At 38.1% G+C, this 15,139-nt stretch overlaps 1 protein-coding gene across 3 annotated transcripts in view; it reads left to right on the top strand.

Moving 5' to 3' along the window:
* slka (STE20-like kinase a) overlaps positions 1–15,139 on the top strand; it is a 29,636-nt gene that overhangs the window by 12,721 nt on the left and 1,776 nt on the right. The window contains exons 9-18 of one of the 3 annotated variants that reach the window (XM_048204864.1): positions 167–1,357; positions 1,437–1,567; positions 2,303–2,426; positions 2,869–3,048; positions 8,017–8,088; positions 9,618–9,747; positions 10,758–10,882; positions 10,974–11,162; positions 11,266–11,391; positions 14,718–14,831. In XM_048204864.1, coding sequence (XP_048060821.1) covers positions 167–1,357; positions 1,437–1,567; positions 2,303–2,426; positions 2,869–3,048; positions 8,017–8,088; positions 9,618–9,747; positions 10,758–10,882; positions 10,974–11,162; positions 11,266–11,391; positions 14,718–14,831 — 2,382 coding nt within the window. Of the gene's footprint in view, positions 1–166; positions 1,358–1,436; positions 1,568–2,302; positions 2,427–2,868; positions 3,049–5,836; positions 5,930–8,016; positions 8,089–9,617; positions 9,748–10,757; positions 10,883–10,973; positions 11,163–11,265; positions 11,392–14,717; positions 14,832–15,139 lie in introns of all 3 variants that reach the window. The other 2 variants (XM_048204863.1, XM_048204865.1) reach the window with 2 other exon arrangements.

Here is a 15,139-nt window from a genome sequence, read left to right as displayed (position 1 = left end):
TCAACTTTTTTGATCACTTTCAGAATGTAGAAAACATTCAGAGAATCAGAAATTGTGATGATAAAATGGTGCTGCAGTCTTCCATGCAGAGTTCTTTAATTATCTTTATGCAAATCACACAGTATATTGTTACTGCAGTCACTTTGTTTTTATTTGTTATATGTAGGCGGTGCATGGACACAAACGTGCATTATCGGACACCAGTGTTGGCAGCTCGGAGGATGAGAGGCAGTATCAGAACACGCCAACTCTTGAGTCGGTCACGGAGAGGGCTGAACCTGAAAGAAAGCCCAGTTCAGAGGATCAGACCAGTGACAAGACCTCCGACATGGTGGTGGACACCAGCAAACCCAACCATGCTGAGGATGAGAAGATGAATGAGTTCAGTGTGCCAGACAAGAGCATTGAGGAATCACGTTCCGGTGAGGAGGCTGTACCAAAACAAGAGGAATCTCCTACACCAGTGACCACAGAAGTAGAGATTTCTGATCAGCCAAACCCACCAGCATCAAATGACAACGTCCTTCAAGAGATTGTGACCGTCAGTGAAGAAACTGGAGAGGAAGAAAAGAAAGAAATGAAGGTGGAAGAGACCTCAGAGAAGAAAGAAGAGTGTGAAGAAATGCAGCAGGAAGCCAAAGCACAAACCACCACAGATGAAGAAGAGGAACGTATCCTTCCTTCAGATGAAGCTGAACCAGAGAATAAATCTGATGGTGTTACTGAAGAAGGCATCACTGAACCAGTTAAGCTTACAGGAAAAACAGAGGACAAAATTGAGACTGAGGAAGAAATTACTAAAAAGGAACTAGTGGAGGATGAGAGAACAGTGACCTCACCAGATGTCCCAACAGAGGAGGTAAAGGAGGAGCGAAAAGAAACTTCACCAGATGTTTCTACAGAAGTAAAGGAGGAGCGAAAAGAAACTTCACCAGATGTTTCTACAGAAGGGGTAAAGGAGGATCTTCCACAAGTGGCAACAGAGGACCAAGATAAAGCAGGAGATGAGGCTGAGAGTTCAGAACCCAAAGAGGATCCTGCAACCAAGGGAGTAGATGTAGTAGAGGGCAACTCTGTGAATGAATTGCCTGTTTTTGTCATCAATGGTGTAAAAGAAGAGGAGGTCAGTGCAACGGAGGAACCTCAAGAAGCCAATGAAGACAGACCAGAGACCCAGGAAGCACCTACCATGCTTGAGAGTGACCAGAATGCAGCAGAGGTGGTGAAACCTGATGTTGAAAAAGAGAAAGATTCTGATTCAGGCAGCAGTTCTGCTGCAGATACTAACAGCATTGACATTAACCTGTCAATCTCCAGCTTCCTCTCCAAAAGCAAAGAAGGATCTGTTTCAATACAGGTACCTATAACTGCGCCGGATGTGCTTGAAATTAAGGTTCTGGAAGTGAATATTCATTAAACTTTATTCACTCCCACAGGACACCAAGCGCCAAAAGAAAACCCTGAAAAAGACCCGCAAGTTTATGGTTGATGGGGTGGAAGTCAGTGTCACCACATCCAAGATTGTCACCGACAATGACACCAAGAGTGAGGAACTGAGATTTTTGAGGTATCTAAGCTGACATCAGTTAGTGTTGCTGGTTAAAGGGATAGTTCACCCAAAAATGAAAATCTGCTTACCCCCAGGGCATTCAAGATGTAGGTGACTTTGTTTCTTCAGTAGAACACAAATGATGATTTTTAACTCCAACCGTTGCAGTCTGTCAGTCGTATAATGCATGTCAATGGGAATTCCATCTATAAGAGTCAAAAAACATGCACAGACAAATCCAAATTAAACCCTACGGCTCGTGACGACACTTTGATGTCCTAAGACACGAAACGATCGGTTTGTGCGAGAAACCGAGCAGTATTTATATCATTTTTTTACATCTAAAACACCACTATGTCCAACTGCCTTGCACATCCGGTTGGTGAGGTCTGAAAACGCGTTCTGATGACAGGAGTGATCTCTCGTGCTTATACTTCAATGAGTGCAAGACATCACTTCCGTTGTCAGAGAGCGTTCAGACCTCACTAACCGGATGCACAAAGATGACATGCATTAAACAACTGACAGACGGTGACGGTTGGAGTTAAAAATCATCATTTGTGTTCTACTGAAGAAACAGTCACCTACATCTTGGATGCCCTGGGGGTAAGCAGATAAACATCAAATTTTCATTTTTGGGTGAACTATCCCTTTAATTGCAATTTACGACAGGCAAATGATAATGTATATATGATAATGCTTAAATGTTTTAAATTACCCCAAAAAGTGTGTGAAGTGTGTTTGTTTTTGTAGGCGTCAGGAGCTACGAGAACTGAGGCTGCTGCAAAAAGAGGAGCAAAGAGCTCAACAGCAGCTCAGCAACAAACTGCAGCAGCAGAAAGAGCAGCTCTTCAGGCGCTTTGAGCAGGAAATGACGGTCAGCACCCTCGCTAGATTTGTTTACAATCAACATTGTAATCCACTGTCATCCACTGTTTATTGTACACTGTTTTGTCCATAAACACTGAAAGAACTGTTATAGTTTTCTTAAATGCACTCAGATGTAGCATGATGGATAAGTTAAAAGTATCTAAACGCAACAAGATTGATTCACATAACAGGAAGGCTGCAATACACTGTCTCCTAACCATCTCTCTCATGTTAATTTGAGTTCAATGACAGAAAAATTTGCCATAAACTCCTCACATCTGGTTAGGACTCAGTTGTAGACATTGTATAGGGTTTTTGTTGAACTGTTAGCTCAGGTTTAACAGCCTGATGACGTCTCACAGGGGTACTAGCACACAGCTAAAATTGCTCAGTGCATTAGTGGTATGTACAGTAATTCAGTATTCCTCTTTCTCACTCTCTCCCCACAGGGAAAGAAACGTCAGTATGACCAAGAGGTGGAGAACCTTGAGAAACAGCAAAAACAGACCATAGAGCGTCTGGAGCAGGACCACACCAACCGGCTGAGAGATGAGGCCAAGAGGATCAAAGCAGAGCAGGACAAGGAGCTCTCCAAGTTCCAGAACATGCTGAAGAACCGCAAAAAAGAGGTAACTGAGAAAGAGAGGCGCAGAGTTGGATGCACTCCATTTATGCATGTATTTGTTTATCAGGCCATGACCTGTTGCTTGTTGGTACTAGGGATGAGCATTTAGAGTAATTTAATAGTCGAGTACATAAACTAAAATATGAGTAAATTTTAGTACATTTTTTTTAATATTACTCAAAATTAAATTTAAGTTAAAAATGCAAGTTTGACACTTTTGGATTTTTTTTTTTTTTTTTTTTTCTCAAATATTAAACTGTCACACTTGAATTGGTTTTGAAAAAAATATTTGACAACCTATGTGTTTCTTTTGAAAAAATGAGCAGTATGCTCATTAATAAAAAGTAAAAACATATGTTACACTTATCTGAAGCTTGCATTGAAATGTAGGCTGCCACCATTACTGTATTTGCATATATAAAAAGCTCTGTTTCAACATATCATTTATAACATAACATATCTTGTCAACTAGTTTGCAGAATGAGTATTTGTTTGTTGGATTGCTCATGCTCATCCCTAATTGGTATGCTTTTAGTAGCTTTTTTCATTCTTGTTTTCTAAGGATGCAAAAGCCAAACAGACTCTCTTGCGTTTGACTGTACATTAGCAGCTTTGCTTCTGAATTACAATGCAGCTGCAAATGGAATTGATTTCCTCATCTGTCCCTTTAGACACGTCTCAGCTGTGTCTCTTGCTTTGTATTCAGCCTTGTAAATGCAAAGCAGTTCTTTTCTTATCATGTTATGTTTGCTTAACGAAACTCTGGCTCTCACATTCAATTACCTCCATCCTCAGAGGCCGCAAAGATGGCTTTAAAGGTTAATTGTGTGCTAAGCAATGGCTTAGGAACAAAATAAAGGTTCTCTTCATTTCATCTCTCCCTCCTGCTGGTGTTGCTCATGAATGAAGGGATTTCAGTACAGTCATGCATGGCTTCATGAAAATGGGGTCTGTGTGGTGTGGGTTTGTCACTGCTCTTATTTCCTTTTTGGTAGTGATGCATGGCGCATATTTGCTTTCATAGTCAGTAACGTGATAATAATAGAGCACGTTTCAGCTGTTTGGTCTCTCGTTGCATTATCGGCCAGCATGATACATGCTCACAGCGATTGTCAAACCGCATATTAGCACTTAGATTCTCTCTTTTTGGTTTTTCTGTGGTACTTCTAGTAGACAGCTTGCTCCTCACTAATGCTGTCATATGCATGAACAGAGTGCTTTAATGGATTCAGATAAGGCAATGTCTTGTTTTCTCTCTCTCTCTTTCTCCCTCTCATGATACACTGTTCAAATACATCTTGAAATTTTTATTAATTTTACGTATAAAGTATTAACATTATTTTTAAGAATAAGTATATGTAAAATAACTGTTTTCACACATTGTTTTAAGATGTTATGCTTTTCTAAATGTCACTAATTATGTTGCCTGTGTGAGTGTGATGTAATGAGTGGAGATCAGTGATGGTGAAGGGCCTCTTCTCTTGATGGGAACACACTGTTTTCGTAGACTATGTACTAGAGATTAAGTTTCCTTTCATTTTAAAAAATACTGTCAAAAGTGACCTTCATTACAAGATGCACATTTCTATGTACTTTATTGCTGAGCAGCAGATAAGGTAATATTATACACTACCCTACCATTCAAAAGTTTGGGGTCAGTAGGATTTTTTTTTTTTAAATGACTACTTTTATTCAAGGCTGCAGTGATCAAAAGTGACTTTAAAGACCTTTATAATATTACAAAAGATTTCTTTCAAATAAATGTGTATGAGTAAGCAGTACAACTGTTTTCAACATTGATAATAATACGAAATGTTACTTGAGCACCAAATCAGCATATAGTTTGATTTCTGAAGGATCATGTGACACTGAAGACTAGAGTAATGATGCTGAAAATTCAGCTTTGCCAACACAGAAATAAATTACATTTTAAAATATATTAAATTAGCTATTAAATACAGCTATTTTAAGCTGTAGTAATATTTTAATTTAAAACTGTATTTTTGATCAAATAAATGCAGCATAACAGACTTCTTCCTAAAACATTAAAATATGCTTACCAGCCCCAAACATTTTACTGGTAGTGTATATGATATGATAATATATATAATTAAATTATGGCAAAATTGTTCAATTTCAATGAGCACTTTATGTAATATTTATTAATTGGCTTATGCAAATAATTTCAGCTGATTAATGAGACTGGGTTAGTCTGCATTCTCCATTGGTCTGTCACTAAAAGTAAGTGTTAATATTTTCATTTGGACAGTGATTGGCATTTCTGAGAATAAGGATAATCTAGGGTCACCAAAATATCTTTCTTTTCTGATCAAACTGACAATTTGACATTTTGACATCTCTTGCTGTTTTGCTAAAAACCTGCTGACACAGCTTCCTTTACAGAAGAACAAAATGTCAGCAATATAGAAGTGTGCATCTTTAGAGATTAGAGATTACTTTGAAGGGATCTATACTCTGTAATGGTTGTAGAGGTGAAAGAGGGATCTATATTAGCAGCTTTTAGTGGGCTTTCTCTGTTTTTCAGCTTCTGAACAACTCTTTAACGGTAGTATCTGATCATGGGCTATTCGAATCATCCTTATGATAACTGCTAACCCAGTTGGAAATCATCCGTGGTTTGGAGATGTTTATCTCTCAAATACTAAACCGTTCATCGTCAATTAACCCTTCATGGCAGATTTTGCATGACTTTCTCCAACTAATGATTTACACAGTCAGTCCCTACGCAAGTAAAGCCTTCATTCCCAACAGTCTGCATACTCACACTGTAGGTCAAACAAGAGGTCGGACAGTCCCCCAAACACATGAGAAAAGAGCTCATGAAACGCTTAAAGGAAGACCTAGCAGTCGTTCAACATGAAGAGGTAATTTAGACACCGGCTACCCCATACACCCACTTCCACTTCTCCTCTTTTCTACCACTCTGGTCTTCAGTTGTAGGATTGGCAAAAATTAAGGTTCTTCCTTAAATTTCCTATTTAAAAATAAACTGCCATGGACATTAATGAAGAGTTTGTCCTCCCTTTGCTGCCAGAACAGCTTCCACTCTTCTGGAAAGGCTTTCTACTAGATGTTAGGACATGGATGTAAGGATTCATTTCTGTTTAGACACAAATGCATCGGTGAGGTTAGGCGATGAGACCTGTGGCCGGTTGCACCAGCTGTGCTTAAGTTACGACGTAGCCCAGTTTTGACATAATTGGGCACAAAGTTACAACTTGCGCACTACTAAATATTTTTGCGTGGCACCATTAAACTTAGTTGAAGCATAGCTCTATGTATAAACTAGATATTTACGGAAGCCTCTGATCAGGAGTAACGGTTCGAATAAAATAGCAGACTGACTGAACTGCATCGATAAGCTCTTGTTTTACCTGACAGACTTCAATTCTTTAGACATGTATGATAATGCTGACATTTACACTCTCTTACATTTTAAGAGAAAGAACGTTATGTGAAAAGATTACTTTGTTGGTGGCTTTTCAAAATGAACCCGTCCTAAACAGTGCGCTGCCGTGTGCATTGGTCCCATTGTTCCGTGTTGTGCATGTCAAATAAAATCAGTCATAATCAATAAATCTAATTTCTTATGTTTTTTTTTTTTTGTATCAGTATTTATTTATTGATCCTTATTAATTTAATTTCAAATAGTTTTTTAATGTTATTTACATATGAATAACATAAGTGTTTTTATGATTAAGTAGTATCGCATTTAATGGAAACTTATTTTTACCGAGGCAAAATAAGTTTGAGTGAAGGATAAACTGAAATTCAAGGCATTTCAACAACTTCTGCTCACTTATTTGAAGGATCATTGAGGCTAAACGTCATATTATGCGATTACTTTACAGAGAGTTTGCAGACTACTAGCTACATTCTGCCTTAAGAACAAATGGTGCAACCGAATAAAGTACAGTTAGTTACAAACTAGCTAGTAGTTACTAAGTTACCTAGTGTGGACCTACGTTCCAATTTAAGCAAAGTTTTGAACGGCTGGTGCAACCCTATCCTGGTGTCTGCATTCCAATTCATCCCAAAGCCCTATTCTAGGGCTGCATGATTTATAATTATTGTTATTAACTAAAAATAATAAATGCAAAACAAGAAATATTACTAATGTAATATTTTTCTTTAAAATAAAAAAGTATTATTATAAGAAATTTAATCATTTTATTTTATTGTACAACTGTAAAATTAGAGTACTAATATTTATAACTGTCTTAATTTCATTTTGAAACATTAAACCACAAACCATAAAGCTTCTCTTTTGTTAACAACAGCATTTATAAGCTCTTCTCGGCGTTATCTACATTCTGATGGCTCATTAACTTCTCTATGTTCCAACCGAGCTGCTCAGAGACACTGAAATCACTGAGTCATGAGCTGCTCGCTTGTAAAAGAACACAGTCTGCACCTCACTCTGAAACATGCAGCGCATATATTTATGCAATCATACCGTAGACTTAGCATTTAACTTTTATTTCGGTTTATCGTGCAGCCCTACGCTATTCCACTAAAAATGTTTGTGTAAAGAGATGGCATGGCTGTATGCTTGATTTTATGCATCTGTTTAGAAATGCGTGTAGAAAGTTAGAAAGGGGTATCCGTTTTGGCCCTGTAGGATGTTCCATCAATCTCGAGGGAGGAGTGTAACAGACTAATGATGACTGCTGCATCTCATCATGCATGTCAAGGATGACAGCTGCACTAACTGATGATGTTCCTTCAGACTCACCAGCTGCTAAACCCGCTCTCCGTCCATCATCTGGAAGAACTGATTTCAATGCTCGCGGATCTTAGCTCGGGACCCAGGAAACTAACAGATTATTGCAATGAGGAGACTAGATGAAATTGTGAGAGATGTGTGTCTGGTTTGCGTGTGATGCGCTTGAGTGCTGGTGTGTGTCCCCTGTTCCTGACATGGTGGAGTTGGCTGTGTTTTGCTCCACAGGGTGTGGCCCAGGTTATGATACAGTCTTTTCAGTTGTCCTCATGTGCTCTGTTCAACGCTCAGATGCAGGATGTAAGTCTTCTCTCTCCTCGTGACTCAACCCTCTCACATGTGCCCGTCCATCACACAAGATACAGAGCAGATGCACACAAATTCACAACAGCTGTAATGGTTTAGCTAACTTTTTTTAGTAACTTGTAGTTTAGTAAATGAAAATTGATAAGCATACACACTTTAAAAATAGAGAAAATAGACCATGAAATGATATACAGTCCAGTACAAATGCAAAATGCAAGTTTCTCCTCGCCCCAGTCCTTTGAAATGCTGCCCTCTTCCCTACTGCAGAAGTTATGTGAGCCTCCCTGGAATCAATGCACTGTTGTCACACCTGAACTGTATATTTGTTGAGTGACACTAGCAGAACTGATTTGATTATGTTCAACACGATTCCACTGAAGCATGCCCTTTTGTAACCGTGCAGTAGTGTTTGAATGTGATTTCGACGGCACATGCGGGCAGGAAGGTGCTCTGTTGTTTTGGAGTGCTGTTACTGTGTTGCTGCAGTGTCTCAGTATTTCTTCTATCCATTCACTCTCTCATACTGTTACTGAAACTCAAGTTTCTGTGCATCACCTGTGCTGCTCTTTTTCTGTCTGCCACTGAAGGCCAAGTTCAAAGCAGGAGTCGAACATCAGGATGAACTTAGGATGACTTTTTAGATGCCTTATTATTAGTAGTAGTACAGTAATGCATTAGCTTATACATTATGTACATATTACCTTTTTTGCTTTGGTTGAGTAATTTCTCAGTGCTATGTATGTCTCTGGCAAGCCCACACGGATCTGAAATCTACACAGGTTTCCGCATAATTAGAACATTTAAGTTATAGAAATATATTACTGTTGAAAGGTTTGGGGTCAGAAAGATAATAATAGAAAATGTTTCTTGAGCACCGAATCAGCAGCATATTAGAATGATTTCTGAAGGATCATGTGACACTGAAGACTGGAGTAACGGCTGCTAAAAATGCAGCTTTGCCATTTTAAAATATATTAGAATAGAAAAACTCTATTTTAAATGGTAATATTTCACAAAATTAATTTTTTACTGTAATTTTTACTGTAAATATTCAAATAAATGTAGCCTTGATTAGCATGAGACTTTTACTGACCCCAAATCTTTGAACAGTAGTGTAATTTTTGCGTTTTCAGGAACCAACAAATGTCTAATAAACATTTTATCGTGTTTAACTGTCTCTCCCCTTAAATCAGCTTAGAAAATGTGAAAAAAGTCTGTCTTAAGGTTGTTATTGCTGTACTGTGACTTTCTATGTATTGTTAATCTATTCTCTAGATCATTCCTTTCTTGAATCTTTATCCATTTATCATGACTTATAAATGTTTTATCTTTGTTAAATGGTTTAAGTGTGTGAGTTTAAAGCTGTGGTATCAGTGCTGTGGCAGTGCTCATGTGAACTTTGTCTGCTTCACCTTGGAGCATGATCATGTACAGATGCTAATTTATAACATCCCTGTTGTTTCTGTACCCGATTCTCTTTCTTCTTCTTCTTCTCTCTTGTTCTCTCTCCACCCGTCTCAAAGGAGCAAGAGTTTCTCCAGAGGCAGCAGCAGGAGCTGGATGGAGCTCTGAAGAAGATCATCCAGCAGCACAAACTAGAGATCGCCACTATAGAGAGAGACTGTCTCAACCACAAGCAGCAGCTCATGAGAGGTCAGACACTCTTTACAGAGAGGCCTCTGTAAATATTCTCACATTTAATAATAACAGAAAACATTTTTAATTGTCTTTTTTCTGTTTGCCTGCAGTATTTTTTCAAATAGTTGCACAAACTAAAAAAAAAAAAAAATCTAAATATATATAAAAAATACATTATGAATTATATATATATATATATATATATATATATATATATATATATATACACACACACACACACACACACACACACACACACACACACACGCACGCACGCGCACACTACTAATGTTTAATATTTTTGAAAGTCTCATGCTCACCAAGGCTGCTGCATTTACAGTATTTGATCAAAAATAGTGAAAAGGGTAATATTTTCAAGTATTACAATTTTAAATGACTGTTTTCTATTTCAATATATTTTAAAATGTAATTTATCCCTATAATAGGAAAATTCTTTGATTTACTAAAAAGTTAAAAAGAGGCCTCTGTAAATATTCTTACATTAATAATAATAAAAAGAAAAATAATAAAAAGCATTTTAAAGCATTTTTTTGTGTATATGTGTTAACATTTTTGATTACTTGCAGTATATTGTCAAACTTCACTGAGTGATTTTATGACAAAGAGTCCAGTAGAACTTTTGTGGTTATGTTTATTATAAATAAATTAGCTGCGCATATGTGGTGATATATTTATATAGGACATGCTTTCTCCAACCACAAAGGAAACACGTTACCTGTTTCTACTGACAGTAAAGCTGAAATAGAGTTAAACGTCGTTATTTTCAGACAGGGGTCCAATTATAAAGGCCAGCCATATGTCTCTTGAGGTGTGGCCCAGATCTTTTTTGATGAGATGTGCGTGTGAAAAATGTCCTAGACAGACTGTGTTGAGGTTTGCCGTCTATGATGTGTAAGGAACTGTGTGACTTGTCTGCAAACATGTCTAAACCTGCATGAAGTTAAATGGTCTGGTTTTTAACGGCTTACTCTATTTCCTTTCTTCTTTGGCACACAAACCCACAGCCCGGGAGGCAGCCATGTGGGAGCTAGAGGAGCGCCACCTGCAGGAGAAACACCAGTTGCTGAAGCAGCAGCTGAAGGATCAATACTTCATGCAGAGACATCAACTCCTCAAGAGGCATGACAAGGTGAGAGCTGACCGTCAATTTATACAAATCAAAAACTGGTGTGTTTTGTTGCCACTTTGACTATGTTTATTCCTACTTGGCTGGTCATCAGGAGATGGAGCAGATGCAGGGTTATAACCAACGGCTGATTGAGGAGATGAAGAACAGGCAGGCACAAGAAAGAGCTCGGCTGCCAAAGATCCAGCGCAGTGAAGCGAAGACGCGTATGGCAATGTTTAAAAAGAGCCTGCGGATCACTGGCACAGGAACACCAGAGCAGGACAGAGAGAAGATCAAACAGGTCAGACCCTCTATCAGGAAGCTCAGTAAGACCTTTGTCGAGATCAGAGGAATCAGGCCTTTGTTGAAACTTTTTTTTTTTTTTCTGCTTTATTTTCGAGCAGTTTGCTACTCAAGAGGACAAGAGACAGAAGAATGAGAGACTTCATCAGCATCAGAAACATGAGAACCAGATGAGAGACCTGCAGCTGCAGTGTGACTCAAACATCAGAGAACTTCAACAGATGCAGGTCTGTAACACACATACATTCCTTCCGTCTTCCTCTTTACTTTCTGCCTGCTTTTTTGATTGCATTTATGTTCTGTTGAGTCTTTTAAATTAAAGGATTAGTTCACTTTCAAATGAAAATTAGCCCAAGCTTTACTCACCCTCAAGCCATCCTAGGTGTATATGACTTTCTTCTTTCTGATGAACACAATCAGAGGTATTTTAATAATTATCCTGACACATCCGAGCTTTATAATGGCAGTGAACATGGGTATGAGCTGAAGAAAGTGCTTCGATCCACATCCATCCATCATAAACGTATACTCCACATGGCTCCGGGGGGTTAAAGGTCCCGTTTTTCGTGGTTTTTTGAAGCTTTGATTGTGTTTATAGTGTGCAATATAACATGTGTTCATGTTTCGCGTGTAAAAAAACACAGTATTTTTCACATAATTTACTTATCTGTATACCGCTGTTTCCACTGTCATAAAAACGGGCTGATGATTTTCCTTGTTCTATGAAGTCCCTCCTTCAGAAATACGTAACGAGTTCTGATTGTGCCAGCGGTTCCTGTGTTGTGATTCGACAGCTCTGAGCGCACCGTACCCGGAAAAGTCACGCCTCTTACCATAACGTGGAGATGCATGCGCTCAGTGTTATTGTAAACATGTCTTTAATTTTACCCTATCAATTTGAGCCGGAATCAGACCCGGTGATTGGACTGCGGGATGAAAATAACAGCGTTTCGACGACATGGCGACAAACACACTCTACAAACGCAACTCTTGTGTATTCCTGTGGGCGGAGGTTAGTCAATAAACTGTTTTAGTGACGTCATTAAAGAAGGAAGTAGAGGGATGTAGTCCAAACTGGCCGTTCAATGTAGGCGACTTCTGTTAAATAAAATATCTCGCTTGGCATTGAACTTTGAACTTTAAAATTTTACAGATTTTATTTGTACTCTAACAACAACATTACACACTAACTGAAGTTTGAAACATGGGATCACGAAGAACGGGACCTTTAATAAAGGCCTTCTGAAGCAAAGCGATGCGTTTGTTTAAAAAAAAAAAAAAAAAAAAAAGGATTTAACAAGTTACGAAGTAAAATATCTAGCTTCTGCCAGACCGCCTTCCGTATTCAAGTTACGAAGAAAGTGTAAACTGGCTTAGCGTCCGTAAGTTGAATAGGGAAGGCGTAGGACATAGTGTAAGCTTTTTGAGCTGCGAGAGTTTTACGCTTTCTTCGTACGTTGAATACGGAAGGCGGTCTGGCGGAAGCTAGATATTTTACTTCATTTACTTTATTTTACTAATTTATTTTATTAACCCCCTGGAGCCGCGTGGAGTACGTGTTTATGATGGATGAATGTGGATGAAGGCACTTTCTTTAGCTCATACTCGTTAATCTCACTCATTGCCATTATAAAGCTCGAATGCATCAGGATATTTAATATATCTCCTGCTGTGTTGATCAGAAAGAAGAAAGTCATATACACTAGGGCTGGACGATTAATCGAAAAGTAATCAAAACCGAAATTCAGAACCACTAACTGGTGTAATTTTCCCATGTCGGTTTTTTTTCGTTTTTTAATCCTGTTAATACTTCCCACTTAAAAACATACTAGCGTGCGTGTTGCCACATGACTCCGCCCTGTCCAGTCAACACGCAGGTGAACGTCTTCACTAAACTTTGTCAGTTGTATGTGTATTACGGTTTGCCAGTTTAGACATTCAAGTGATTAGACGATTGGATGTGTATTACTATATCGAGCTACCGTGCTCGCGCAGCTGCATTGTGGCACGAACACTCATACAAACAGTAGCTGCACAAAACGTGAAGATCGCGCGCACAGAGAGGAACGCAGAAACTAGTTGTCAGTGCTGTCCTGTGATTTATCACTAAAGTAGCTTAGAAACTCAAAACTTATTATAATATATATTTTTCTACTTTTAAAGGAACTATTTACAACCCACAGCTTCACATTAATAGAGAGACGGTATGACTAATTCACACACGCAATCGCTCTCATTACATACTGTCTGGTACTGTGCTAATTTATCTGTATCTAATTTACAACGAGCAGAAATCTGTAAGAAATATTACGAAACAGATAAAATAACTGCTGAAAGTGAGCTGTTATGTCAGATCACTCTTTCAAAAAGAAAAAATATACCACCTTTAATAGTCAAACATATTTACAGTACAAACCTTGTAAGTGAACTATGAGGGCAAAAAAACAAACAAACAAAATAATCGTTCATTAATCGTAATCGAGGTAAAATGTTCCGTTAATCGAGGTTTTGATTTTATATCATAATTGTCCAGCCCTAGTATACACTTAGAATGGCTTGAGGATGAGTAAAGCATGGGGTAATTTTCATTTGAAAGTCAACTAATCCTTTAAAGAATTAGTTCACTTCTGAATTAAAATTTACTCGCATCCATGTCATCCAAGATGTTCATGTCTGTCTTTCTTCAGTCAAAAAGAAATTAAGGTTTTTTGAGGAAATCATTCCAGGATTTTTCTCCATATAGTGGACTTCAGTGGGGTACAACAGGTGAAAGGAGCAAATTTCAGTTTCAGTGCAGCTTCAAAGGGCTTTACATGATCCCATCCGAGGAATAAGGGTCTTATCTAGTGAAACGATTGGTCATTTTCTAAAAATAAAAATATATATACTTTTTAACCACAAATGCTCATGATCTCTGATCCGCCATGACGTAATCACGTTAGAAGGGTCACGCGTGATGTAGGTGAAAGTACAGATCCAGGGTCTACAAAGCAAATGTGCAAAGATTAAGCCAAATGTCCTTTACAAAAAAAAGAAAGGTAAAACAACGATGTCAGACAATTTTGAAGTTGGAGGAGAAAATGAGTTTTTCGCCCTATCACTGTACATCCGCCTACGTCACGTGTGACCTTTCCAACATGATTATGTAATGCATGGTGCATCGCTGAGCAGTGCAAGATGAGCATTTGTGGTTAAAAAGTATACAAATATTTATTTTCTTTAGAAAATGACCGATCGTTTCGCTAGACAAGACTTTTATTCCTCGTCTGAGATTGTGTAGAGCGCTTTGAAGCTGCACTGAAACTGCAATTTGGACCTTCAACCCGTTGAACCCCACTGAAGTCCACTATATGGAGAAAAATCCTTGAATATTTTCCACAAAAACCTTAATTTATTTTCGAATGAAGAAAGAAAGACATGAACATCTTGGATGACATGGGGGTGAGTAAATTATCAGGAAATTTTAATTCTGAAATAAACATCCTTTAAGCTAGTAACTCTGTTGCCATCTGTCTTTGGTTGTAACATCTGGTTTATTGCTTATTGCAATCAGAATGAGAAATGCCACCTCCTGATTGAGCATGAGACTCAGAAGCTGAAGGAGCTGGATGAAGAGCACAGTCAGGAGCTGAAAGACTGGAGGGAGAAGCTTCGGCCCAGGAAGAAGGTATTCATTATATCAGCAACATTATTTGCATTTTCATTGGATCCAATTAAAGCTGATCATTTCAAGTGCATGCTGCTTTTTCCCCCATGTCAAAGAATGTGAGTTTCCAAAGAAGCTGTTAAGAAAATATATAAAATCTAAAAATGTATTTAACATAATTATATAATGAATTACTTTTATATACACAATACTACTTGAATGTTTTTGAAAGAAGTGACTTATAAAAGTGTTCATTTCTCCCCAAAAAATCTTACTGGCCCAAAAATTTTGAACAATAGTGTGTGTGTGTAACCCTATATACTCATTTA

Source organism: Megalobrama amblycephala, linkage group LG10, assembly GCF_018812025.1.
Source record: "Megalobrama amblycephala isolate DHTTF-2021 linkage group LG10, ASM1881202v1, whole genome shotgun sequence".
NCBI classification, from domain to species: Eukaryota; Metazoa; Chordata; class Actinopteri; order Cypriniformes; family Xenocyprididae; genus Megalobrama; species Megalobrama amblycephala.
Note: the sequence above shows the minus strand (reverse complement) of the source record. Positions and strands in the feature narration are given on the sequence as shown.